General features: G+C 42.2%; 1 protein-coding gene and 3 non-coding genes across 7 annotated transcripts; 2 read left to right on the top strand and 2 right to left on the bottom strand.

The window, feature by feature from the left end:
• The first annotated feature begins 1,280 nt into the window (after nucleotides 1–1,280).
• LOC121698696 (transcription factor Sp3-like) lies at nucleotides 1,281–9,910 on the top strand. Of its 4 annotated transcripts, none has more exons than XM_042080998.1 (6): nucleotides 1,281–1,464; nucleotides 1,773–1,870; nucleotides 2,948–4,232; nucleotides 5,415–5,604; nucleotides 6,637–6,833; nucleotides 8,550–9,910. In XM_042080998.1, the coding sequence occupies exons 1-6, from the start codon at nucleotides 1,458–1,460 to the stop codon at nucleotides 8,828–8,830; spliced, it is 2,058 nt and encodes a 685-aa protein (XP_041936932.1). In that variant the 5' UTR covers nucleotides 1,281–1,457; the 3' UTR covers nucleotides 8,831–9,910. The 4 variants fall into 4 exon arrangements, with proteins under 4 accessions (XP_041936932.1, XP_041936935.1, XP_041936934.1 ...); XM_042081001.1 differs by having other exon boundaries at nucleotides 1,748–1,870; XM_042081000.1 differs by having other exon boundaries at nucleotides 1,281–1,503; nucleotides 1,748–1,870.
• A 930-nt stretch (nucleotides 9,911–10,840) lies between these two features.
• trnaq-cug lies at nucleotides 10,841–10,912 on the bottom strand. Its single transcript has one exon. It is a non-coding gene; the product is annotated as a tRNA-Gln (tRNA).
• A 12,476-nt stretch (nucleotides 10,913–23,388) lies between these two features.
• On the bottom strand, nucleotides 23,389–23,459 carry trnag-gcc. The gene has a single exon. It is a non-coding gene; the product is annotated as a tRNA-Gly (tRNA).
• A 565-nt stretch (nucleotides 23,460–24,024) lies between these two features.
• On the top strand, nucleotides 24,025–24,096 carry trnad-guc. The gene has a single exon. It is a non-coding gene; the product is annotated as a tRNA-Asp (tRNA).
• Nucleotides 24,097–25,451: the final 1,355 nt, after the last annotated feature.

Raw genomic sequence — 25,451 nt, 5'->3', positions numbered from 1 at the left:
CAACGGGTTTGTAGGCATGATGGTGCGATTTCATCTTTACTTTGGATTGTGAATTGCATACATTGGGGCTACAGTTTGAACACATTAGTGAGGGAAACGTAATTTTAACCACAGAAGTCTGCAATTTAATTGACAAGAACAGCGATATCAATAGCAAACGTTACATTCATTTTTCCACTTCAAAAACGTTCTACCCTTTTCCACTGAACTTTAGCCACCAATAAGAGGTTTTCCATCAGACTTTCACCTCAAGACAATCGCTGCAATTGGATATTTAATCAGAATTTAAGACAGATTGCAACTGATCAGAATGAGTCAGGAAATATTTTTCATAAGAACATTCTTAGGAAGCTGCATCGACAGATGCATGCATGGACACTATAACTGTTATTCTCCATTTTGTATAATCATTCGCATGATCCACTATGCTCAAAACGTGTATTTCTAAATTATAAATTGTTTGCAACAATGTGTTTATTTTGTCTTTTCAAGCTTTTCAGTAAAATGGGTAGGCTAGGCCTGCTGGAGGCCGACGTGAGCTGTCTTCTATGGTTTATTTGCGTTAGTTTCTAATTAAATGATACTGATGACAAAAATGACTACCTATTAAGGTTGTAAACGAATTGTGGCTACAAACACAAAAGATGGGGTACATACATTAATATTCCATATCAAGCTCTATGTTCTACTTTGAATAACTTTAATAATTTCAAGCTGAACTAAGAACTAAAGAGGACTAAAGCAAAAAACATTTAGCGGAATCAAAATCACAGACTGCTTTCAGGTCACTGATCTAGCGTGAAGGCTGGCTAATGGCCTTAAAAGTGCCACGTTTGAACTGTGAAAGTGGTGGAATGCGACTTGTCTTTTCAAAAGCAAAAGAGTAAATTGTGGCCATAAAACTAAACTGGCTTCAATTTGGCCAAGCGAATTCTAACTCTAAAACCTTTGACCAACTTTTGGGAGTCATTTCTCATAAGTCATTTGTCTGTTGATATTGCACAACAATAAGAGAGTGGGATTGCAACACTGACTCTGAGTTATAATGGCCGCAGTGCTAATGGCTATGGATCGTGGGCTGGTGGATGTAACTTCCTGGCATATGAGAACAATTCCAGTGTAGGAACACTAGTTTCCCAGCTATTTTGTATCTTCTCGAGTGAACAACAAACAGGAAATGTCGGTGCCGTAAAAAGGATTGACACGTCTTCACACGAATGAGGACTTGTGCAATCAAAACATGTATCCAATTGTAGCAAAGAAGAAGGGCGGGACTTCCTGTACGTGACGCAAATTTCACGGTCAAGCTTGGAAGCCCCACCTATTGTGTTTCCCGCACCGTCAATCAAAATAGAAAAAATCAACTCGAATACCCCTTCGGAGCCCGCCTTTGATTAAAGCAATCATGTTTGGAGTTTAAATGAACATTTATTCTACCGATTTTTACCTTGCACGCGATGACTGGTACGTAACATTTAACCCGATCGAAGCGTACCATCACCGGTGAGTTTGCACTACCATTAGCAAGCAAGCTAAGTCTTTAATCTTTTTCAGCAGCTCAACTAGCAGTTGGTTAGCCAGCTAGCTAGCAACACTTTAACAAAGTGAAATATTGAAACCGTTGAGCAATCCTTTCTAATTTTTGATTGCATGTTTACAAGAACAGTTTCAACATATTTCTCCTCACTTTCCTTCTACTCGCCAGCTTGCTGGATGCAATTAGCGGAAAATTGTTTGTTCTGTTCAGTTTCCCTCTCCCTGTTTGTCTTTAGCCCCCGAACAGCCAGTTAAGCAGGAGGAAATGGCTGCCTTGGACGTGGACAGCAGTCAAAGCGACTTTCTGCAGAATGCCAGTGGCGGGCAGGACCAGGTATCTCTCATTCCGTTTCTCTTCTCCTGTTCTTCGGTCGGATGTCCCACAAATGCGTGGTGTTTTTGTGAAGTTCACACGTTTTAAAATATGATGTAGGGGGGAAAAGTCGAACACTTCCTGTGAGCCTCCGGACTAACGGCCACCCACTTTCTTCAATTTAAACCCGCCCATAGTGGGTAGGACGCTACCGCCACTGCTGCCTCTGCCCGTGGTACCTGCGGTCAGACCGGGTCACCCCCTCGTTAGGGGAGGACCCCGTTGGTAGTGTCACCACCCCTATGAGGGAGGCCCTGGAGCTTTAAATTGTAGTCTCTATGTACTGCACTGTGCAAAGTACCTAGCTACTACTGTTTGAGCTGAACATATGGGCACTTTGAGTGCATTACAATGATTTTCAAAGTGTTTTTCTAACCAATTGTTTATAGTCTCCTTGATACTGTAATTGAAAGCCGCAATGATGCATAAGCATAATGATGGGTTAATGGATTTTCTGTAAATACTTGGCGCTGCATGTATGTAGTAATGTTTTCACACGAATCGATATGGAGTGTCTAATTAATCCACGCTTTTATGCAGATTCACATGTGAAATGAAGCTTTGTTGACATACTGGTGCATGAATCATTTTACATGACTGCTTTGAAATGATTATAGAAACATTGACATTGATAAAAAAGGATCACTAGCTAAACTGTGCCCAAAGCATCTGTTGGTTGTTCTGTGGAGGAAAGAGTTTTTTTATTAGTGTATAGTTCATTTCACAATTTGAGAGTTATTAACACCTTTCTTGGCTAGTTTAAGCATCATTATGCAGCTCTATTTTCCTTATAATGATGGCTTCAGACTAATTTTGATGATGCACTGACCTATAAACAAAGAATGGCATCTCTGGTATTGCTGATGCATGCCTGCAACACCTGTCATTGCACAATATGGATTGGGTGTTCCGTACAGGAACATAACTCTTTTGGTCACAGTTATCAACATGGGTATTCAGTGCATTGTAAATTGATGACCAGGGGACACAGCTCCTTGTCAGTCCATAATCTTTTGTTGCGTGTGTGTGTTGCCCCAGACGACAGACTTGACATCCATCCAGCTCACAGGTTCAGACCGCTGGGAGGTCCTGACCCCTGTCACCACAGTGAAGGAGGAGCCCGGCGTGGTGCACATCCCCACTGGCGTCGTGTCCTCCAATGGCCAGTACATGCTCCCCCTGCAGAGCATGCAGAGCCAGCCCATCTTCGTGACGGCGGGCACGGGTGACGGTTGCGGCACCAACGGGCTCCAGTACCAAGTGATCCCCCAGCTCCAGTCGGCCGATGGCCAGCTCAGCTACACCACGACGGCGGCAGTGACCGTTGGGGACGGGACGGGCGCGGGCCAGCAGCTCGAAGACCTCCACATCCTTCCGGCGGACGGCAGCCAGGGAGGCCTGGCGCAGCAGATCCAGGGCGTGTCGCTGACGGGCACGACCTTTGGCGGGCAGGCAGGCGCTGCTCAGGTGCTGGCCAACATGCCCATGGGGCTGCCGGGGAACATCACCTTCGTGCCCATCAGCAGCTTGGACCTGGAGTCGTTGGGGCTGGCCGGTGCACAGGCCATCTCAGCCAGCGTCACGGCCGACGGCCAGCTCATCATGACTGCCCCAGGGGCCGAGGCGCCCGGTGACGGTGCGGAGAAGGTTGGGGGCGGGGACATGGTGTTGGCCGACGGTAGCAACAGTGGCGTGGACATGTTTGTGCCAAACACTTCCCTCCCCTCCTCCTCCTCCACCTCGTCTTCCTCGGTGACCTCCGTGTCTTCCTCGCTGCCCGAAACGATAGACGGCACGGGCGTGCTCACGCAGGCCACCGCCGTTTCCGCCGGACAGCAGGACCCGTCGGGAGCCATCACGGCCGAGGCCTACCTCCAGCAAAACCACATCGCCATCTCCAGCAGTGACCTGACGCCTGGTCAGGACCAGCTGCAGGTCACCACTGCGTCCACACAGCAGCCGCAGCTCATCCAGGTCCAGACAGCAGACGGCGTTACCACGGCGCCTCAGACCCTCCAGAGCGTCCAGCTCATCAACCCCGGAACGTTCCTCATCCAGGCTCAGACGGTCAGCCCCACGGGGCAGATCCAGTGGCAGACGTTCCAGGTGCAGGGCATGCAGGGCCTGCAGAACCTCCAGCTGCCTGCGGGCGCCGCCGGAAACGGCATGGGGGCCACGGGGACCTCCCAGATCACACTGGCTCCCGTGCAGACCCTCTCGCTGGGCCAGGGAACAGCCAACGCCGGACAGATACCCAACCTGCAGACAGTCACCGTCAACTCCATATCCCAGTTCCAGCAGGAAGATACAGATAGCCCTTCAGGTATCAACAACACACACACTCAGGGAGACACATTATGGACTTATGGAAATCATTAAAATTTGCTGCTGTTTTTTGTTTTTTATTTATGTGTGTGAATGGGGTAGTTTTGTCTAGTTTGAGATATATTTTATTGAGTTATTGGCTAAATTGGGACTTAATGGTGCATGCATGTGAGTATCCACATTGACGAATCCATACCTACCTCAGCTGACTGCTACCCACACCACACAATGGAGTTTGTATGTGTGATATTTCTGAAGAAACTAAAGTGTGCATACTTACATGCGTAGAGTTGCTTTTAGCACTCATAATCATCTTCCTTAGTGGGTGCCTCAAAATCTTACATGAATGTAGACACACAATGCATCCTCATATTTTCATATAAATTGACATGGGCTGTACTATGAAGTCGTTTCACTTATTTGTATGTCCTGTGTAGACAGTCTTTCTACATTTATATGAGGATTTCATTAGGGATGCTCGATTTTATGGCATTATCAATATTGATGACACAATTCTTTAACATGATTTAAAATGATTAAGGAGGACACGCCATCCCTAAAAGATTAAATTAATGTAAATAATGTTAGAAGTATTAATACAACAGTTACACTGTATACTGTAAAGGAGTGCACAGGATTTATAACTCGATTATCTTGTTTTCATAGTCATTGGAATTGAAATTCGATTCCAATGACTTCCAATGCACAGCCTTAGATTACAGTATGTTGTGCAAGTCCACACAAAGAAACACTCCCACGCTGGCATTTTTAATACTGTACCATCTGGTCTTTGTTAGCATACTGTTAATGTTCTGCCTTAGCCATAGCTCTGTTTAAAAATATCCACAGAGGACCTACATTCCAGGGCCAGTATAAATTTAGCACTGAAGTGTGTGTGTGTGTGTGTGTGGGGGGGGGGGGGGTGTTGCACTAGTACAGGGTAAAACACACGCACACAGTCAGCTTTTGTGTTCCTAATTTATTACACTTTCGCTTGTCAATTTTCTCTGTTTTTGCCACTTTCTAATGTGTCTAATTCTGCCTGTCTGTTCTCTCTCTCTCTCTATCTATCTATCTATCTATCTATCTATCTATCTATCTATCTGTCTGTCTGTCTGTCTGTCTGTCTGTCTGTCTGTCTGTCTGTCTGTCTGTCTGTCTGTATTACTGCCTCCATCAGATATACACATAAAGGAGGAGCCTGACTCCGAAGAATGGCAGCTCAGTGGAGACTCCACCCTCAACACCAACGACCTGTCCAATCTCCGTGTGCGCTTGGTGGACGAGGACTCAGAGGGCGTGGGGCAGGAGGGCAAAAGGCTGCGCAGGGTAGCCTGTACGTGCCCCAACTGCAAGGAGGCGGGAGGAAGGTGAAGCCCTCATTCACACAGTTACACACAGATGGCCATTGGCATAGTGGAGAAATGGGTCACCCTGGGTTCGAACCCTGAACCCGGCGTTGCAAGTCCCTGTTGTGTTGGATACAAGTGTCTGCTAAATCTCACTCGCTTCTACTTTAGATGCACAGCTCCCTAGTCAGGAGCAGAGGGAATAGGATAGGATCTGATCAACTCCCCAAATCGGTGCCCTGTGTGTTCCAGGGGGGTGCACATCAGGGGAGTATTCCAAATATGTGATTTAGTGCCTAAAGCACTCTGTTCAAGGAGTGTGAAAATTGTTTTCGACGACTTTTTCGAATGTACGTGCCGCTGTTCTGTTTAGTGTAGCCAGTTCCATTGATTATAGTGGAAGCTGATTATTGCAGCAGATGCTACATGAACGGAATGCTTCAGTTACGTGCCCCGTGTAGCCTCCTTGTTACACTCTGGCTCAGGCTTTGTGTTGTGAGAAAAATTAATCCATAGGGCTAGTCACTAAACTACAAATTTGGAATATCCTTCTAAGGCTCAAACTCAAGGCCTTATTCATTTAACTTATCTGGAGTTATCAATGCCAGATTAGTCTGATTAGTCAGAGTAAAAATCATTCATATTTATTCTTTGAATGATGTATTAACTTCTGACTGACTTTGGACTGAATGAGGCAATCAGTGAGTGGGGAACAGATCCAATCTGTTTCAGAGTCTGTGGCTCTCAAGAGTTTTTACTTGCTCTTCTAACATTAGCCTAGAAAGTTCTCTTGGACTGCATGACAGTTCTCTTTTATTTGGAGGGCTTTTTGCCTTTGTTATGATAGAACAGTGAAAAGGCTGAGAGGAAGTGAGTAGGAGAGAGAGAGATGAGGATGGAGAAACTTGATAAAGTGTTCATTATTCATTCCCACTCTGAGCCTCAACAGCAACAACAATTTCTGCATTCTTCAGCAGAAGACACTGGCTTGAATTCTTTGTTTGATCTGAATTGTCAGTAATACTTAACTGTATATGTTTGCGTGTGTGTCAGAGGGTCGAACATGGGCAAGAAGAAGCAGCACATCTGTCACATTCCGGGCTGTGGGAAGGTGTACGGGAAGACGTCTCATCTGCGAGCGCACCTGAGGTGGCACTCGGGAGAGAGGCCTTTTGTCTGCAACTGGATGTTCTGCGGCAAAAGGTTCACACGCAGCGACGAGCTGCAGAGACACCGGAGAACACATACGGGTACACACGCACCTCTCAGACGCATTCTTTTACACATGGGAGAGAACACACACACACACTCTTTTACACGTACGGGTACACACAACTCTCTGACGTGCTCTTTTTACACACCTCACACAGACGGTCACATTGGTCGTCTGGAGGCAGAAAATCAACGGTCCTAATAGACCATTGTTTAAAATTCATTATTTTCTGTCTTATTAAACAACTTCACCACATTTCTATGACATGATTATATATTTTTACACGGTATTAATCACATAACGTGTACTTGTAAACATATGAAGGGGTTTGTACACAAACCCACACACTGTTTTTCACGCCTTCGGGCTGGCCGGCATGGCTTAAAACGCAAAAGTATTGCGTGGTAACACAAAACAAAAGTTTTGTCAAGGGGAAGGCAAAAGTAGCTCAAAAAAAAAAAATCTAAAAAAATTCCTAACTTGCTACAAGTTGAAGCATGAAAATTGTAGGGTAATGTTCCCTTTCTGTCCCTTTCAGGAAAACTACAAAAGAAATTACGGTAGTAAATCATATGAGCCCTCGTCTTGACATTATCAAACAACGGATTATGATGCTAGAAGTCAGATGAACTTTGTTCTCAGCTCTGACACTATAATGATAAAGATGCTAATAATGTGATGCTAATGCTCAACAGAATTTGTTCTCAGCTAAACATCCAGAAGCGTCTTTATGAAGAAGAAACGTCTCACCCTCAAGTACTCAGGATTGATTCCTTCGAGTGACGCCCATAAAATAATGCTGTTTGAATTTGGCTGCAGAGGCTGTGATTGGTCAACCGTAGATCCAAAGCAGAAATGCTTCATTAGCCCATTTTACACTGCTGAATTTTCCGTGTATGTGCCTTTATCGCGGAGCACTTTTCCTTTTTACACACACCCAGGCGGAACGGCAGGACGAAGCGTCTCGCCAATTTGATCACCAGGCAGGGTAGACATTTTGGCGTAACGATTCATTCCGGCACCAGTGCAGTGAGGCGGAATAGGGGAATCTGGTTACATTATCACATTATAACTACTGTTAGCCACATAACATTTAGAGGCTGGACATTAGTGAACATAGCTTAATTTCACTGTTTAACAAACAAACTAGCATGCTATGCAGCCAAACAAGCAAACACAGCTAAACGTAAGGACAATGAACTCTTACCTTTATGGTCTACAAGTTATCCACAGTTATCCATAATTAGTCCACTGTTCATTTTACCCTATCAAAGGTGAAAAGACCATACACTACTTATTTCATTTTTAAAAAATACTGTATAAGAAGAGCCTTTCTAGGAAACCAGATAGTTTATATAGGCCTATTTAAACAGATAATGTGATGTCACACCTTGATCAAAATGTTATGGGAGATGTTTTTAAATTGTTTTGGTTAAAAATGACTATCGGCCGATGTATTGGTTGTCGGCTTTTGAATCTCTTCGATATTGGTATTGGCCTTCAAAATCCCATATTGGTCGGGCTCTAGTTGGTTTATGGTTACTGTATACTGTTATTGTATTTAGTTTAATACTAATATTGTTATTTTTTTAGATTTGACTGTACTTTAAATTGTTCATTTTAATGTTAATGTAATGTTGTTTTTGTTAGTTGCTTTGGATAAAAGTGTCTGCTAAGCACTGTAAACATAAACACAACAGATGTATCGTTGTTTTCTTATCATGTGTGTTTCTGTGCTCTGCTTCTGTGACAGGGGAGAAGAAATTTGTGTGTCCGGAATGCTCGAAGAGGTTCATGCGGAGCGACCACCTGGCTAAACACATTAAAACTCACCAGAACAAAAAGAGCCTATCAGGTGCAGGAACCGGGATGGGCTCAGCGGACACCGACGCCCCTGGGGACAGCATCATCACAGGGGCCGGGACCACGCTCATTTTGACCAATCTGCAGCAGGGTGCGACCCCAGACCTCCTATCCAGTGGCGACCTTCCCCTCCAACTCGTCACAGTATCTGCCAGTGAAGTCATGGAGTGACCTTGACTCTGACACCCCCTCCCCTTTCACAGCTCACCGGCTTTTCACTATCGATTTTTATATATATATAATAAATATATATAAATATATATTTTAAAAAAGAATTATTATCCGTCTATGTTCAATAGCAGTCTTTTTTACAAGCAGTGCAAAAACAGTGACATTATAATGTTCCATTCCTTGTACTCATGAAAAGAAACATAAGCAGGCCCACAGACATTTATACACACGTATATATATATATACGCAAAACTCAACGAAATGCCTTATTTTGTACCGTAATCTGTAGTATATAATGCTGGAATTGCATGTATTTTTTTTCTTTGGCTTTTGTTCAATCTGTAATAGTGTAAAGATGAAATGAGTGTGATAGTGTGTGAGACTAAATGTTTGTGTGTGCAGGTGGCTGGGTCGGTGTGTGAGTCTGTGTGATTGTGTGCACGAATCTGTGTGTATGCATCTGATGAACATTATGGTACACATCAGTGACGTGGGGAGTGTGTGTATGTGTCTTATCATAGAAGGGGATTCAGGGAGTGAAGTGGGTTGTCTTTGAAGAAAGAAGGTTCTGTTTGTCACTACGGGCCTCCGTCAACAGAATGTGTCTTGTGGTTCCGCTTCGGCACCCACTCTTTTTTTTTTTTAATTATTATTATTGTTTTTTTTTAAGTTTATTACTTCACATGGAATGATAACCCAAATGTGGCGTAAAGAGTTTTTACTTCTTTTTTAAAAAAGTATTCTCTTGTCATACCTTAAAGAGTAACTTGAAGAAATTTCCCCATGTGGCAAAACAATCATGTAATTACATATTTTTTGTATGGTTATTTTCTCTCTCTGTAAGTCCACCATATGCCTGTGTCTCATGATTTTATATGTATATCCCATCTCTCTCTGTTTCCTTTTCTGAGTGAGATGCTATTTACAGTCATCTAAATAGTTAAAGCAATTCTGTTGTATCAAAGCTACTTTTATTTTAATTACTTTTTTGAATATGTGTAAAATTTGAATGTTACTTTTTGTACATTTTCATGTTTTTTTTTCCCAAATGGAACACAATTAAAGTCAAAATTCTTACTACAAAAAGAAGTCACACTTACGTTTAAGTAGTTTTAAAACTGTTTTAGAACAGGTCAGCTCCGTGCTTGCTAACTGATGGCTTTTTAGTGTCTCTTAGTGTCTTCTGTCACTGTCCATGGTTGCCAACTCTCATGTATTTCAGGGTGGGGCTTGCTTTTATGTTCCGTTCCAAGCTGGCCTGAAAGAAATCGGTCAAGTGGTCAATCTTTGTCACTCACGCCCCTTACTGTATATCAGCCTTGAAAGTTGGCAACTCTGATAGTCTCTTCTCAGGGCTGCTTTACAAAGGGCTTTATTGAGGTAGACATAAGGACCCCTCAAACTAGAGACTCGGGCTGAACTGTAAATGATGGATTGATAAATGAACGGAGCAGCTTTGGATGGCTGACTTCTACATATGTCTTTTTTACGTTTTATGGTCATGTGTAATTAACATCACTTTCGCAATATGATAAATTCCGCTGTGGAAGGTTCAGTAGCCTACTTGATCAAGGTCCACGGCACTCTGAGTCAAATTCAGCTGTTTTCCTCTAGCTGTCCATCCTATATGCATATGCACTGAAATTAAATTTGAGCTGGCCAGTTTTTTTCTTTTTAGTTTTATGGATAAAACATCTGCAGGGGCACTTTACTAATACCTCCTACTTCTTTCTGGGGTCTGATGACTGAGTAGTGGAAAAAGAAAGAAATGCAGCTAGTTCATGCGTACTTCAGCCTTACATTTGTAGGATGTTAGTTTTGCTATCATTTTTGCCATTACCCTATTTATGTTGCAATGGCTTTGTAACCCTTTGGATATGTGGTGTCGTCACACCTTTAATGTATACAGCAGTCTTACTACAGACAATTCCTATGTGAACAGCAGAGGTAGCCTATAAACTGACAAGACCTGCGAGTAGGGGTAGCTACTAACGGTAAAAATCTACTCGTAGGTTCCACCGAGATTTGAACTCGGATCGCTGGATTCAGAGTCCAGAGTGCTAACCATTACACCATGGAACCTGCCCTTCCTCACGACAGGACGTAATTTCAGAACTACGTCATGAATTCATTATTTCATGTGTTACCTTTAATATATTATCTTATAATCCATTATACTAGCATTAGTCAGCCGTTCTTGTTAAAGTCTGATTGCGGGAACAAAGGACTTCCATCTCGGGAGCATCTAGTTTACATGGACATTCATATTCCGAGTAGGCTATGACCTTATTCAGAATAAAGCAATACAGTTTTTCTCGATTGCTTTGACCCACTTGGTCTTCATCAGTGTTGCAGTACTAGAAAGCAATGAGTAAAAGTACAAGTATCATACTAGAAAAAGACTTTGGTAGAAGTGAAAGTTACCTTTTAGAATATTACTTAAGTAAAAGTCTTAAAGTATCTGATATATACTGTACTTAAGTATGAAAAGTAATTTTCTGATATTTAATGTACTTATTTGAAGTAAAAGTAAAAAGCAAGCGGTTTTATTTTGAACTTTTATTGTGAACTTTATTTTGGCTTTCTTATAGTAAAGCATAAAACATATTCAGGGTTCCCATATCTTCTTAATCTCACTCATCAAATCAAAATCACATTATTTTCTACGACTTTTCAGGCACAATTCTCTTAAGTTCAAAGAACAAACAGCATATTTTTAGAGCTGATATCAAAGAAAAAAAGAGAAACAGAAATTTCACTTTTGTATGAACTTAAGGTAAACATGAAAAATAAATAACTTTTTATTTACTACTAATAAAACTAATTATTTCTTTTTTTTTAAAAAATGACCTGCTGGTAGGGAGAACATTTTGGTCATTTGGTATGAGCATTTCTGCTCACTCCCCAGACCACCATCTCACTCTCTCACACACACACACACAGGCCACCTATGTCAAGCAGCTACTAATATGCCAGTCATTAGTTGAAACTGAAAAGGTGTCTGTTCATCTTCAAAAGAAGCTGGTTTTCAAAGTTGCCAGAATTCAGTGCCCGGGAGTTTCAGGCCCAAGACCGGCCCACGTTTTCCATAGTGGTGGAAATTGGATAAATGAAGCAACATTTCAGCTCTTACTATCCTGTAGTTTTTTATTAGTACCATGGTTCAACAAATGTGTAAATGTTATATAATAATTCACTTCAACTGAGAAGTTAACAAAAAATATTCCACAAGTTAACAAAAACAGAAAGAAAGAAAGAAAGAAAGAAGGAAAGCCTTTGAAATGTAGCCTCTCCCACGCTTCCACAAAGAGGCATATTGAACTATTGTTTAGGCTACATGTTTTTTGCATGGGTAGGCTATATTGTTGTTTGGTGATTTAGCCTACTCCTTTACTACACCCTCTTCTGAGCAAACAAGGCATATACCGTAAAACTTCAAATAATCACCGAGTCCCTATAGACGCCTGTCTCTCTTTTTTTTTTTTTTTTGGCGAAAGTTACGCTTTAATGTTTGGATTTTTTTTTTATATATATATACTTCTGTTTATTGATTTTCCAAGTTAACAAACAAACAGTGTGGTCTGAGTGCATGCCGTCACAAATGTCTGCACACATGTACATATCTATACACACATACATGTTATAAAGCATACTGACAATGCACATTTACACCCATGCAACAAAATCATAAAGACACACAAAACAGTAAACAGTAATCAACATTAATATCAACAGGGAGCCGCTACATATCATAATCAATTAAAATTAAAATTAAAAAAGTATAACCTAATAAGGGTAGCAAATGTTAAGAGGAATGCCTGGACTCTATGTAATCTATGAAGGGTTGCCAAGTCTTATAAAATTTCCCAATCGAACCTCTAAGAGTATATTTCAGTTTTTCCAGTCTGAGATGTTGCATAATATCATTTATCAATGCAGTATGAGTGGGAGGCCATGTCTGTTTCCAGTTCAACAGAATTAATCTGCGTGCTAAGAGAACTATAAACCTTATTGCCGTGGAGGCAGGTCCTTTTAAAGGACTGTCCTCACTCAGTACCCCAAATAGAGCTAACACTGGATCAGGTTCCACTCTGCAGCCAAAAACATCAGACAAGGTTTTAAATATGGAATTCCAAAAATCAGATAACTCTGGACACAACCAGAACATGTGACCCAACGAGGCGGGAAATGCCCCACAACGGTCACATAGAGGATCAATGTTAGGATACATTTTAGCAAGCTTGACCTTAGAAAGATGCAAGCGATGCAACACCTTGAACTGTATGAGCCCATGTCTGGTGCAAATGGATGCTGAATGCACTCCCTCCTGTGCCCCCACCCACTGTTCCTCTGTCAAGTCAATGCCCAAATCTTCCTCCCATGCAGATTTCAAAAAGTCAAGGGATACATCTAATTGGCTAGACATATGGTTATACATATATGATATCACCCCTCTAGATGGGGGATCAACTGAAAACAAAGAATCCATCTGTGTAGGGGCAGGAGCATTAGGAAAAGAAGTTGTATTAGATCTTATATAGTCACGAATTTGTAAAAAATGAAAGAAATGAGTCTGAGGCAATTTAAGCTTACTACGCAGTGATTCAAAAGAAGGGAGAATGGCATCAATATAAAGATCTTTAATTTTTGTAACACGGGCAGCGTTGTTTATGGGGAACAGTATACTCTTAGACAAATTCAGCTTGTAACCAGAGATCCTGCCAAACGCTTTCAAAACAGACATAATATTAAGAATGGATTTGAGAGGGTCCTGAATATATAAGAGCAGATCATCTGCATACAACGAGACTTTATGTTCCCTCCCTCCTCTGACCATTCCCTGATAGTCACTGAGTGACCGTAGAGCAACAGCCAAGGACTCAATGGAAAGTGCAAATAATAGAGGAGAGAGAGGACACCCCTGCCTCGTGCCACGTCGTAAGGGAAAATATTTTGACCTATAGGCATTAGTCTGGACCGAAGCCAATGGGGAAACATAAAGAAGACTGACCCAAGACATGTACTTCCTGCCGAATCCAAATCGGTCTAACACAGAAAAAAGAAAATCCCATTCAATTCGGTCAAACGCTTTTACAGCGTCTAGCGAAAGGAGTAGACGCCTGTCTCTTTTAAACGCCTGGTGTGCAGCTACAGGTTTGGGTTAAAGGCCGGTCTCCAGTAGAGGCCTGGTCTGATTTTTAGTTTCGGGTTGTATTTAATCTTCTAAAACCCGTCAGATCGTCTGTTTAAAGATTCGCAATGACACAAACCGTTACAGAAAGGAGGTTACAGCAGTGCGAATTAGATGTTGCACGTCGTTACAAGCCGTCGCAAAGCATTCACATGTCTGGTCACAGTTGCAAGATTTTAGAATGTTGCATCAAGTTGCTGCTCACCTCATTGCGAATCTTGGGTGTGATTTGGGCTTAAGTATGGCGCAGACTGCGCACGTTATGATTAGATGCCATTAAAAGACCGCGGTGGGGAGAAGCTAGAATTCCAAATTGTATAACTTTTTTTCCAATATGAACTATGCCTATATGTCCGACTTTGTAATCGTTCAATTCATCCTTTGTGTTTAAAATTTGCGGATAGACCTACTCATACACGGCGGTGAAATGGCGTATTTAGCTGTCTAAATTCGAATCATATGCTGGGGAAGAAATCGTCGGACATCCATGATTATTTTGTTATTCAGCACCCGGCCCTGGTCAAAAATATGTTACCGCGTGCCTGGAAGTAGGCTATGATTTGAATGTAGACCGTTGTCAAATTTGGCAAATACAAAACGGGAGAAACAAAATGGTTCATGCTCTCTCATGCTGTTTCATTCGTGCTGAAAAGGAGGGAGAATGAAACATTAAGCATGTTCCACTTTTGCATAAATAATTCCTGAATGGTTTTGGTCAGGGCTGATAATGCAACCGTATTTGACAAAGGATCGATATAGGCTATTTGCTAGTGACAAAATATGAACTTTCAGTGTGATACGATCTCTTTGTAGATTATGTTTAATTAAAACGTGTTCCATCTGTTCTGGCTATCCACGCTATTTGGATCTTACTGTATCTCACTCAATGAACAACATCTCAACACTAAATGAATGATGATCCGTAATTGTCAACAGATAGCCTTTGCAGAGGAAAAGTTTTGTGTAAAGGGAATTAAAGGCCTGTCTCATATAGACGCCTGTCTCTAATACTAGCCGGTGCAGTTTGGCGATTTGGGAAAATAAAAGCCCGGGCTATTATTTGGAGTTTTACGGTAGGTTTATCATGTAGGGTAATTGCTCTTTCTCACATTAAATAACTAATTTATCATCTCTACTTGTCCCTGTAGTCATGGCCTCATCACTAATTTCGGGCTCATCATTTTCAGTGGTCGACTGGTTGATCTGCTGCTCAGTCTCTCCTGGCCTCTTTCTACCATCCATCCTTCCTGACGCTTGTGTCTATTGTAGGGCCGGCTCGGCTATCCATATCTGAGAAAACTTTTTGGAAAAGACGGGCTATATGGACCCAACCAACTCTTTTTGAAAGGGGAGAACTCCCTCACGTAGGCTACAACCCATGCAGAGGCATTGCATTGGTGTCATGCACAGAATGTGGAATGTGTCCTACTTTAAGAAAACATAGACAAACGTAGTGGAGTGTTCAGATTCACAGAAAGCTGCCAATGTACAGAAACATTTCTTGCAAATATGGCCACGCGTGTATGACGTTATCTTCACCACTACCCTGTTCACCGAGTTCACCACTATCATCTGGGTGGTCGTCTATGATAATGGGAGGTCCTCCAGTAGGTGCTCGTGCTTCCATGGCGGTTTCAGTTGTGCGTCCTCCTCCTTTAGCAACAAACAAGCGCTGAAATAGAGTGCGGAGCGTGCGTAATGCAATCTAGGAGCAGTGATTCGCCAAACCTCCCTTATTGCAGTCGCACACATTTCTTCTAATTTTATGTTTCAGTAACGAGTAACGAAGTTGCTTAGTGGAAATATAACGGAGTAAAAGTATACATTTTATCTAGGAAATGTAGTGGAGTAAAAGTGAAAGTTGACATAAATTTAAATAGCGAAGTAAAGTAGGCCTACAGATACGTGAAATTTCTACTTAAGTACAGTAACGAAGTATTTGTACTCCGTTATATTACAACACTGGTCTTCATGAACACTTTCTTTGCAGCAGAAGTTATCTCTTGCGAATGTGTTCACACATTTTCATTGGGTTTACAGTTTTTCTCACACATTTTTGCAAAACAGTTAACACAATTGTCATTCATAGTCCCCAAACTGGTTTCCCCGTGCTAACCAAAAGGAAAACATATTTTCACAGTTGGTAGATTCCTTGCATAAGTCTGAATCTTTGATACATTTGACAATTTGACATACAAGTTCAATGTAGTTCAATGAAATTTGTCTTGTGCTTACTGTAAGTCTTACATGTCAATACAGTAACATCTTGGCAGGAGTGAATAGGCCTACAAGTATTTTTTTTTCAGTACATTTAGTCTCTGATACCAGAAAAATGAGAAAGAAATGGAACAGACAAAAATGCTCATTTTGAGAACTATATTTTGCATTTTGTTGTCAAGCAGGGGCGTCACTAGACCTTATTCACTGGGGCACGTGCCTTAGTAAAAGTCTCCAGTGCCCCAGTAAAATTCTAGCGTGGCTCTAGCTGGAAACGGCATTCATGAGCGCATCTCTGTGCCTGCTTTAATCATAATCACTTACCAGCCAATAAAAAAAAAAAGGAATAAAGAAAGGGGCCATAATAGCCAATCAGGAAATAGCACCTCTGTAGCTGGGTAAGATTGAACGCAACAACTAATGAAAATCGTTCACATGATTCTTCCGAGTGTTTCATTGTACTGCACACATATATGCTGTGGAATCCGCTGGAGCTCGTTACATCACTTTGAGCACAGAGTAAGTCGTCCCCTGTTTAATGTTACAACAAATTCACAACTTGTTTGACAGAAAAAATGACAAGTTGATCGCTGTTACCCACATTACTAGCATCTGTTTTTCAATGCTTAGCTCATTGTAGCCTAAATTTAGCAACAGTTTACCAGCTTGTGCTCTCACTCACACACACACTCACACCATGCTTAGGCTGCATGCACACATGCGGACAATTAATAAGTAGGCCTATAAGTAATTTATACGTATACTGTAGAGAGAGTCCTGTAAAAGTAGCCTATACTGTTTGTGAAGCTGTCCTACTGTAAAACTAAACATAGCCTTCTGATAAACTATTCAGAGATGGACATCAGAAAATTCTTCCTGAACAGAGGCAGAGGGAGAGGAACAGTGAGGAGGATGAGGGAGGTATGATAATTTTGCCCACATTAACGGTAACATTAACATTTATGCTGGTAATAGCCAGTGCTGTGATTTGATCAATGGTTTAATGGCAAACTTAAATAAGGATATTGCTGGATAGTGGCTGCTGGATGTTGCTGGATAGTGGCTACTACAACAATTGAGGGAGAGAGTGCTGGAGGAGGAGGAGGAGAAGAAGGTCGAAGAGAGGGAGAAGAGAGGGGAGAAAGAGCACAGGTTGGGCAGTCCAGTACCAGGCAGGGGGAGGAGGAGGAGGAGAGAGACAGGCAAGAAACGGATGAGGACATGATGGGGGCTAGACGTAAAACTATTCAGAGTATGGAGGAGGATATCTGTGACCTAGGGGAGATATGTGATGGTCCAAATCAGGCTAGTCATTTATTTCATATTGCGCGCACAGTTATTATTATTATTTTTTTTTTTTTAATGTATTGGGAGTTGGGGGCCTGTGCCCCAGCAAAGCTCTAGGTCTAGAATCGCCTCTGTTGTCAAGTGTGTAATGATTAATTGAAATCACACACTAATTTGACGACAGGATGTGTTGTTGGAAGGCAAGATTTGCTTTTGCAGCATGTTTTAAGTGTTTGGCCAGTGTTTAAGTGTTTACTGTTTTGAGAACGTGATGTCACAGTTGACAAAAGCATCAAAACAATCGAGAAAAACTGTAAGTGGTTTTGGTATGTTTTCAGCAGAGGCGGACAGAGTACACAGCTTCATTACTTGAGTAAAAGTACAGATACCCTTTGCTAAATTTTACTCAAGTACAAGTAAAAGTACAACAGTCAGATGTCTACTTAAGTAAAAGTACTGAAGTACTTGTTTTTAAAAGTACTTGAGTATCAAGAGTACAAGAGTAGCCTACATTTTCTAAATATTGCATTACTACTGCCACAGTGCTTACATTCATGTACAGAAACGTCCTACTTGGAGTTATGAAAAATGTTAATGTTAATACCTTGGAGAATGTAAAAGGAATTGAAAGTAAAATCAAGTCATTTTCATCTTTTTACCATGTTGCCAGGGATGGGCAGTATTTATAGTATATTATAAAATACGTATATCAAATACTATACTATTTTGTAATTGAAACACTTGAAGCAAAAACTATAATTAACTTGTTCAGAAAATTGAAATAGTCTGGCGAGGTGGGGCCACAGGTTGGCACATTCCCGGGATGGACCTGCTGCGTCTTCATCCATTGTTTCGTCCATGGTTTTGTCTCTTATCTAAATCTGACCATGGAGTTGACTTTGGCGGAAAGCTGAAGGTGATTGCTGATAGGCTGTCCCAATCAGTGGTGCCTGCACAATGCAATCACGTTTGAGAGGAAAACAACAAATTGAGGGTTTCCGAGATTTTTCTTTTTTCCTTTTTTTTAGAAGAAGTAACGGGTACTCACTAGCCTAGAAATCTAGACGCACCCTAGCGGCAGCAAATTACATTTGCTTCCAGGGCTAGTCTAGCAACTCTCCGTTGGCTTGTGAGCTCGAAAAATTAAACTTCTATCAGGCCAATCAAATCGTGTATAGAGTCGTTAGGCGGGCTTAACATAATGATTGATGGCAGAGTTGCAACGGTTTGGCTTGAATTCCCTGCTACTTGAAAACAAAGAAGATGGATGTTGCTGTTGGCCAACAGTGTGACACGAGTTAAGCTTGTTTTAAGTTGGCAAAAGTTTGAACTAGCCAACTAGCTCCGCTGGTGGGATACCGCATGGGACTCAGCGCTGTCCTATTGCGTGCAGAGGGAATTTGAAAGACAACCGATTATCCCGCCCCTCGGACTGAGTACTGCGAACGGTGAGTGCCCAGACCCTACATTTTAATGTGGGTCTGGCTCGTCAGGCTAGGTACTCACGGTTATGGATAGAAATGTAGTGGAGTACAATATTTGCCTCTCAAATGTACTTGAGTAAAGTCATGAGTACTCCCCAAAAATGATACTAAGTACAGATCCCTCAAAATTGTACTCAAGAATTGTACTCAAGTAAATGTTCTCCATTACTGTCCGGCTCTGGTTTTCAGGGGTGATTTAAGGTAAGTTTGAGTGTAGGCTACATCACGTTTCGTAGTCACATGGCAGCGTTTTCTGAATATGGTCTTAACTCGGTTAATATCTGAATATTATTGTCCATGTAAACCAGGGGTTCTCAAAGTTTTGATTGGTGAGGGCCAATTCAGGAACCCAACATTGAACTGAGGGCCCCCAAAGGGGCGGGGGGAGAAAAAGAAGAAAAAACCTGGAATTCCATTTGTAATAATTTTGATGACCAGGTTGCATCTCTACAGTTTATATTTATTGCTTTAAACACATTTTAATTCATAACTGAGGCTAAACCTGGCAAAACCTGTGAAAATCTTTAGAAAAATTGCAATGCACACACAATCCCTTGGGTTCTCTACCCTCAACAGACATATTTGGGATATAACTGTTCTGGTTGCAGTCCATTTCAAGTACAAACTTATTTAGAACAAACAGGCCTTATTCAGGGCCAATTCCAGATACCAAAGCACCACAGGAAAACCTGACGGCCACTAAACAGAGATTCATTCTTTTCAAAGCACACGGTACAGTTGTACACTTTTAACAGTTTTACAGATGTTATCAGATGTTATCGCGGGCCGCCAGAAATGTTTCCGCGGGCCGCCATTGGCACCCGGGCCGCACTTTGAGAACCTATGATGTAAACATATGCCTAGCCTACATTGAGTCGTTGACTCATAGGCCTTTTTATGAAGATAGGCTATATCGCATCCTCCCATGGCGATTTATCGTCATCCATGCTCAAGTTCCATTTTCTCCAACGTTACCAGGTGAAAAGGGTCGTTTGAATATCTGTAGCCTACTTTCAGCATGTCAATCCCATTTTCTATCCATTTTCAACTAACACTTTCAACACGGTGTAGCTGGCGCTAGTGCATGGGGGCTCCGTCAGACCATTACCCACGCGCAACGTGCAGGCTTGACAGTGTCCACGATAAAATGATCATACTGGCTCTAATATTGGTGGTAATCGATGAAGCCTATAGTAAAGACAAGTATTGGAATAACATATACATTTTCAAAAAATAAAGATGCATTGGCCAGGAATCGAACCCGGGCCCGGGGGCCAGTTGCGAATAGTAACGGACAATCAGCCAATCAGATTGAAGCTTTGTTCTGCCCTGTGCATATCATTATCTATTTTACAGTTTTATTTAATTATTTACTTTAAAGGTATGGTTCGAATCCCGTCAGGAACATTAAGAAATATGAAAAGAAAAAAAATAGTGGAAGGCATTGGAAATATTTATTCTTTAAACAAATTTCCCACTGTAAATGTAAAATATAATTTAATATTTTATATAACACGTTTTTGATGGTAGAAAATGTTGCTCAATTTAGCACAGTAAAATACTGCAATAATAATAATAATGATAATAATAATAATAATAATAATATAATGCAACAGTGCAGAGGAAGAGTACTTCTCCAGTTATTCTCTTAATCTTTGTTTAATTATCATTAAAGTAATGTCTTCCAGAAGGACTGACCGTGTTCTGCTTGAGTGTGAGTGTGTGTCTGTGCGTGCGTCTGTGTGCGTGACAGCGTGTGTGTGTGTGTGTGTGTGTCTGTGCGTGTGTGTGTGTGTGTGCGTGTCTGTGCGTGTGTGTGTGTGTGTGTGTGTGTGTGCCTGTGTGCGTGACAGGCAGTGTGTGTGCACATAGATGTCTAAGCCTGTGTGTGTGTGCGTGTGTGTGTGTGAGTGTATGTCTGTGTACACAAGCTGAAGAAGGCAAAGTGTGTGCGTGTGTGTGTCTGTGCGCATGTGTGTCTGTGCGTGTAGCCGTGTGCGTTGTGTGTGCGGTGTGTGTGCACGTGCATGTCTAAGCCTGTGTGTGCGTGTGCATGTGAGTGTGTGAGTGAAAGCATGTGTGTGTGTGTGTCTGTGTCTGTGTGTGCGCCTGTGTGCGTGACAGCATGTGTGTCTGTGTGTGTCTCTGTGTGTGTGTGTGTGATAAAATCATCTCTATAAAGACTGTGTGTGTGTGTGTGTGTGTGTGTGTGTGTGATAAAATCATCTCTATAAAGACTGTGTGTGTGTGTGTGTGTGTGTGTGTGTGATAAAATCATCTCTATAAAGACATGGCATTGTCCGAGAGAGGATTAAGAGAGGGAGAGGTACGAGGAGCGCCCCCGCCCTTTGCTGGGGTCGCAGTCTGTGCTGGGGCCGATTCACGAGAATCTGTGTGGGAAAAGGTGGTGCAGGTGGTGGTACTACTACAGTTTGGTCCATTGCTGATACCGCTGTACACACTGCCACCACTGCTGGATGATACACTGCCGCTTGGGTCTGCTGCTACTGCCGCCGCTGTGCCCACTGGTGTGTGCTGCCGGGCCTGTTGCATATGCCAGATGATCCACCACCACTGCTGCTGGGTCCTGGGTCCACTGTTCCCAGGCGATACACAGCCACTGCTGCTGGGCCCTGGGTCCGCTGCTGCAAGATGATACACCGCCTATGCTGAACCTGCCGATGCTGGCAGATGATACACCGCCACTGCTGAGCCCGCCGCCACTGCTGAGCCCGTTTTGCAGCGCCTGGTCAAGGTGCCCACACAGTCCTCTCCGTCTGTGTCCTGACGGACCTGTACAAATAATTCAATGTCACCATTTATGCACAATCCTTGAAGCAGGTAAATGAATATGAACACACCATTGTGCTAAAACATTTGACTTAACATTGGGAGAGTGTCCTTGGATTTAGCTCACACAGCTGTATCAGTGCCCGACTCATCAGCCTGCGCACCTCACACTCAACTGCTCTGGGGTTGCGTCCTTTCAGTGCCACTGTATCCCTTGCCTCTATGTGCACCCTGTTGGCCCTCTTGATCTTCCAGGCAGTGGTCCCCTTCTGGTGGTACTCAAGAGCCAGTGTCGCCGCAGTGAAGGGCCACAGGGTCAGTTTGGAGGACAGGGCTCAAACCTAAAGGGGGGCACAGATGCCATTTTCTACAAGAAGAACACATAAATAATCTAAATCACATATAATGCATTCTGTATTCTGCTATGGTATAATAGCCTATCACTGTACTAGTTTGATAGTGGTGTAGGCTACTCATTAACACACACTAAAGAACCAGGTGTTCTGTTTACATATCTAAAGCATATTTAGACCACGAATTTCGACTCCACGCTGTAGTAACAACATCTACATAGACTAAACATGCTCGGGAGCAGAGAATAATTCATCTTGAAGCCTACATGAAAGACAAGTATTGGAATAACATACATTTTCAAAAAATAAAGTTGCATTGCCTGGGAATCGAATCGGGGCCTCCTGCGGCCCATGCTCGTGATAACAATTCAGCTAAACGGGGCTAAACGCTTTTCCATTCATTTCCAATGGTAGTGCTAAACCACTACGGATGCAATATACTTTTGGCCGCTACGGGTTTTGGCGCTGTTGCGCAGTTTTGTTTAAATATCGGCGGCAGTCTCTGAAAAGTTTATTCTATCTAGGCGAACTCCAACGGAGGCGACAGCTTGCCATCGATTCGTATTTATTGTTCATTCATCTATTGTTGTTGTGTGGTGCGGTGTCGCTGGCGCTAGTGCATGTCACCCATGCGCAACACCGTGCAGGCTTGACAGTGTCCCAGTGAAATGATCATACAGCTCTAATATTGGTGGTAATCGATGAAGCCTATATGAAAGACAAGTATTGGAATAACATACATTTTCAAAAAATAAAGTTGCATTGGCCGGAAATTGGAATCGAACCCTTGCCTCCTGCGGCCAATGCTAGGGAGCCGATAATAATTCAGCTAAACGGCCCTAAACGATTTCCCATTAATTTCCAATGGTAGTGCTAAACCACTACTGATGCAATATACTTTTGGCCGCTACGCGTTTTGGCGCTGTTGCACAGTTTTGTTTAAATATCGGCGGCAGTCTCTAAAAAGTTTATTCTATTTAGGCGAACTCCAGCGGAGACGACAGCTTGCCATTGATTCGTATTTATTGTTCATTCATCTATATTGTTGTTTTGTGGTGTCGCTGGCGCTAGTGCATGAGGGCTCTGTCACCCATGCGCAACATTGAGCAGGCTTGACAGTGTCCCAGTAAAATTATCATACTGCTCTAATATTGGTGGTAATCGATTAAGCCAAGTTGAAAGACAAGAAAATGAAAGACAAGTATTGGAATAACATACATTTTCAAAAAATAAAGTTGCATTGGCCGGGAATCGAACCCGGGCCTCCCGCGTGGCAGGCGAGAATTCTACCACTGAACCACCAATGCATAGAGACACAATCATATGGCAAACCATTTTAAAATGTAACAGCTAGACAATGTTGATTACGGATAGTCAAACTTTAAAAAAGCGTTTAAAAGTTAAAAGGGCTTGCCATAGGTACGATGACAGAGAATATTATATCTATTTTCCTATGGCATTTCACGCTCATTCTTCTTCTCGGTCTATTTTTTCCTTTGAAAATCGCCAAGCACCCAATATTACAGTACGATGTAATAAGAATTCTCCTACCAGTCGATTTACATTGTATATGGTACCAATCTGTCACGGATCACATTTTAAATCTGTGGGCGAACTTGAAAAGGCTATTGCGCACATTTATCAATATGGGGCGACACAAGATGCTGTGCTTTTGTTGCGTTGATAAAGTGTGAGATTTGCTATGGGGATTTTGGTCAATGGACAACGAAAGTAAACAAAAACAATACATGATATGTATAATTGTGCCTGTTAAACGTTTTCAAATGACCGATTCCAACACAATTTTAAACAGAGAAGAATGCGTGTGAAACGAAATTATTTTTTACGAATGATCTTCTCGTATGCTCGTCGTCCTCGTTAGTATAGTGGTGAGTATCCCCGCCTGTCACGCGGGAGACCGGGGTTCGATTCCCCGACGGGGAGACTAGTCTTTTTTTTGGGAGGGGGGGTCAACACTATGTGCAACATGGGCATCAACGCTTTGATTTTAAGGCGCTTATTGTTTTCCTTAATGCCATCTGCTGAATGTTAATGTAAGTAGGCTACGTTATTGGACAAGCATACAGTAGCCAGAAAATCGTGAGTTCGATTCCCAGCTGCACGTTGTGAGCAAGATATAACCAAAAGTTGTGGTGCAGTTTAACTCGGATTTCTCTTAACAATTGATCACTTTTTGATAAAAGTGAATATTGGCAGAAAAAGGGCTCAGTGGCGTAGCGTAGCTGTGCTGGCGTAGCTGTCAGGTCACCATGACTAATAGTTATAGGGCAGAGTGGTATAAATTGCTGTCAATCTTTCTCGCAAATAAAAAAACTGTACATTGAGAAAATAATATTCTGACAATTGTCGGCATAATCGCCCCTTGTGTACGATATTGCGCGATGATGAGGTCCAAATCGGTGATGTAGATATACCCCTCGCACCTTACCGCTCCGACTGTACCGTCGATTACGCCCCTGTAAACTGAAACAGAGAACATTATGTTACCTTCAGAGATAATTTCCATGGACTCGTAATAAATCAAGTAATGGTCCCCTTACACCAAAACCACTTTGACAACATTCGGTTACTTTTGATAGATTGTAGTCTTTTAATGACCCCCATTCAAACTCAAAAGACTCCAATCTTTCAATAATCTTTCCCAAATCTTGTCAAAGTTGTTTGGTGTAAGGAGGCCATAAAAGAGAGGGGTGGAAGGAACTTGAGCAGAGGCTGCATTACGGCAAAGTAAAATTATATTCCAATGCTTAAAAAGCAATATTTCAAAGTAAGTCTATGCACGCCCTGTCCTAACCAGGCAAGAGACACCGATGCACATCATATGGATAACGTAAACCCCAGCCCACGGAGATGCATCTGACCAAGACACATGCTTGGTCAAATTTGACCAAGACCCTATAGGAATAGCCCTGGCTATTGAAGGTCATAAAACACATTATAAAAAGTTTATAAAGCATCAGCCATGTGCAGCATGGGCATCTTTTGATTTAAAGGCGGTAGATTTATTTTTTCCATGGAGGACATATGCCATCTGCTGGATGTTAATGAAATTACAATATTGGCCGAGCATTGCAGTTGCCAGAAAATCCTTCTCGAAAACCGTGGGTTCGATTCCCAGCTGCACCGCTGTGTTCCTGATCTAGAACTATAACCTTCAATTGCTCCCAAGTTGTGGGGCAGTTTAACTCAGATTTGAGTGCAACTAATCAAAATGCCCTTGATCAGAGAGGAGAAAGCCAGTAGAGCAGGCGCCATCTTCACATCTGGCAAACTGTTTT

The sequence above is a fragment of the Alosa sapidissima genome, chromosome 23 (assembly GCF_018492685.1).
Source record: "Alosa sapidissima isolate fAloSap1 chromosome 23, fAloSap1.pri, whole genome shotgun sequence".
NCBI classification, from domain to species: Eukaryota; Metazoa; Chordata; class Actinopteri; order Clupeiformes; family Clupeidae; genus Alosa; species Alosa sapidissima.
The sequence above is the reverse complement of the archived record's forward strand: the minus strand, read 5'-3'. Positions and strand labels throughout refer to the sequence as shown.